The sequence below is a fragment of the Euphorbia lathyris genome, chromosome 5 (genome assembly GCF_963576675.1).
Source record: "Euphorbia lathyris chromosome 5, ddEupLath1.1, whole genome shotgun sequence".
NCBI classification, from domain to species: domain Eukaryota; kingdom Viridiplantae; phylum Streptophyta; class Magnoliopsida; order Malpighiales; family Euphorbiaceae; genus Euphorbia; species Euphorbia lathyris.
Genome location: NC_088914.1, coordinates 66,061,858 through 66,064,953, shown reverse-complemented (window position 1 = coordinate 66,064,953; position 3,096 = coordinate 66,061,858). Strand labels below are relative to the sequence as shown.

Below are 3,096 nucleotides of genomic sequence, written 5' to 3'. Positions count from 1 at the left end.
TTTCCCTCTGTAAATTCAGAAATTCAATCTCTCTCAAATTTAAATTTCCCCCAAAAATTTTGATTGCTCTAATTTTAAACTTTAGCACCAAAAAATGGAATTGAAGAGTCTCCATTTATATATGAACAAATTAAAGATTGATGATTGTAACTCAAGAATACGTTCTCTGGTTTTTATCCTTCATGGTTATAGATTGCTATCTTCTTCTTTCTTGTCTGTTTTTTCTTCTCCAGAGATGAATTTTCCTTCATCATCCATGGACAGAGTGACTGAAATAGATCTAAATGTTGATATTAGTCATGGAGATTTCAGACAAAATGAAATAGGCTATATTCTACCAGACCTTAATGGCTTTGAGGAAGCAGAAGCTTTGAGTATTGATCTCAATGGTATTTAATTCTTTTGTTTTTTTTCTTGTTCGATTTATGCTTCCTAAATCATACTTGAAGTGTTGTATAACTACTTGGCTTTTTCACTTTTATTAGTACTGTTTCTGACATTTGAAATCTCAATTATTTCTAATGGAGTTACCTTATACAATGACACTTGAATCTATATACTTGCCACATCCTTTGAATCATTTGTTTTGAATTATGCAGATATAGAAGGTGAACATATACCATACCAGACAAGTAAGAGGAAATATTTATCCAATGCTCAACGTCGAGCAATATACGATATGTTGTTACAGAAAAGCATTGATGGAAAATTGCCTAAAGGGACGACCAATTCAGTGGCATCAATATTTTCGGTTGGTATTCGACTTGTTCAACGCGTTTGGAAACAATGGAAAAATGACGGATTACATGCTGATGTTTCGCATAAAAGGACAAAGAATTGTGGTCGTAAGAGAATTCAGATTGACTGGAATCGATTTCGTGAAATCCCTTTGCAGCAGCGGACAACCCTTAGCTCTTTAGCTTATGCTATGGACATGAAAAGGACTACAATGTTTAGACGTTTGCAATCTGGAGCAATACGAAGACATTCAAATGCTATAAAACCTCTTTTAAAGGAAGAAAATAAGAGATCCCGGTTGAAATTTTGCATATCAATGCTTGAAGAAAGCAGTATCCCACATGATCCAACGTTTAAAGAGATGTACAATATTGTCCATATTGATGAGAAATGGTTCCAGATGACAAAGAAAAATCAGAATTATTACTTACTTCCGGATGAAGAAGACCCATTACGCACATGTAAAAGCAAAAACTTTATTGGGAAAGTCATGTTTTTAGTTGCCTTAGCTCGACCAAGATTTGATGTTGAAAGAAATGAAATTTTCTCTGGGAAGATCGGTGTGTTTCCTTTGGTTACTCAAATGCCAGCCAAAAGGAACAGTGTTAACAGAGCTGCAGGGACTTTAGAGACTAAACCAATAAATTCAATTACTAGAGATGTTATAAGGTCTTACTTGATCGGTAAAGTACTACCGGCAATTAAGGAAAAATGGCCAAGAGTAGATTGTAGGGATCCAATATTTATTCAGCAGGACAATGCAAGAACACACATTGATCAAAACGATGAAGAATTTTGCCAAGCTGCTAGCCAAGGTGGGTTTAATATTCGTTTGATGTGTCAACCTGCTAACTCTCCAGATATGAATGTCTTGGATCTCGGGTTTTTTAGTGCAATTCAGGCTTTACAGTATAAGGAGTCACCGACTACAGTTGATGAGCTTGTACATGCTGTGGTGAAATCGTATGAGGATTTTCCTTCATGGAAGTCCAACCGAATTTTTTTGACATTACAACAGTGCATGATAGAAACAATGAAAATTCAAGGTTCTAACAAATACAGAATTCCTCATATGAAAAAGGCAGTGTTAGAAAGAGAGAGCCAGCTTCCTACTCAACTAAAATGTGAATCTGAATTAGTACAAGAAGTACTTAATCATCTTAATAGAACAACTTGATTCAGGTATATAGTTATAGTGTCTTTGTTGAGTAAATTTTGGTTAATTACTCTGGATAATTTAAATTAATTAATCTTTGTTGTTTTATTGATCATTGCAGGTATCAGAAACTTCATCTGCTATTTTTGCTCAGCTAGTGGAGAAGAGAAAAATTTATTGTTATTTGATTGTGTTTTAGGATAGCTGGTTAGATATATTTTTGGGTTTATGCTATAATGTGTTCGATTATGTTAAACTATGTTTAATAGAGCTTTTTTTTTATGCTGATGTTCAATTATGCTGATTAAATTGTGTTTAATAGAGTTTTTTTTATGCTGATGTTCAATTATAAACTTCTGTCAAATTGAGGACAACCTGAATTTTATATTTGAAGTGGGACTGAATTTTTCTCTGTCAAATAACTTAAGTGGGACTGAATTTTCCATGTTACGGATTGCATCATATTGTTAAAGATTCAGTGGTTGCAATCAAATAAATTGATTATGAAGAATATCCCATTTTAAAGTGTAATAAGACATTAAAGAGTTCAAATGCATAGATTAGTTACAAAGAATATCACAATAATGTAAAATGGAAAAGTAAAAAGTTGAATATCTTAAAATAATGAAAAGAATATCATATAGACATTGGAACACATGATGGTATTGGTGATATCTTAATTAATGGAGGTATCAATACCACTAATGAGATATCACATGTCTTAATTAATGGTAGTGTATTTGATAAAAGTATGCATGGTCTAGTTTTTACTTATCTCTCTCTCCCATGTGCAAAGTGTATATATATCAGTTTGCAAAAGTTGTTAATGTAGAAAGTTTAACCTGCTAGAACACAGAAAAAAACATATCCTCCACCACTACAATACGAAATTTGGTCTTTGGCTCCATATCAGCTCCCTCACATTTTATGTGCTTGTATGATGGTGGATTTTTAAGGCCTACTATAATTCAATTGATTCAAGAGAATGTTTGGTAGTCCAAAAACTGTTCTGATACTGTAATTCTAAAGCAAATGAAATCGGAATCAGTTAGCATTCTGATGTTTCACTTAGAACCTTAAGTTAAGAGTGCAATGAATATAAAAGTATGTACTGCTTGTGAGATAGGTCCCAAGATATATGAAACTCAGCAAGTAACAATTTGTATCCATTTTGAGGTTGTTAAAATGATCAACATTCCTTT

At 32.9% G+C, this 3,096-nt stretch overlaps 1 protein-coding gene across 1 annotated transcript; it reads left to right on the top strand.

The window, feature by feature from the left end:
- LOC136230391 (uncharacterized) lies at nucleotides 1–2,062 on the top strand. Its single transcript, XM_066019455.1, has 3 exons — nucleotides 1–389; nucleotides 600–1,920; nucleotides 2,016–2,062. The coding sequence occupies exons 1-2, from the start codon at nucleotides 95–97 to the stop codon at nucleotides 1,913–1,915; spliced, it is 1,611 nt and encodes a 536-aa protein (XP_065875527.1). The 5' UTR covers nucleotides 1–94; the 3' UTR covers nucleotides 1,916–1,920; nucleotides 2,016–2,062.
- The last annotated feature ends 1,034 nt before the right edge of the window (nucleotides 2,063–3,096 follow it).

Bases quoted from the DNA above. Each gene is read 5' to 3' on its own strand.
- LOC136230391 (XM_066019455.1), top strand. From the start codon at position 95: ATGGAATTGAAGAGTCTCCATTTATATATGAACAAATTAAAGATTGAT. The intron at 390-599 runs GTATTTAATTCT...TGAATTATGCAG, and splicing joins TTTGAGTATTGATCTCAATG to ATATAGAAGGTGAACATATA.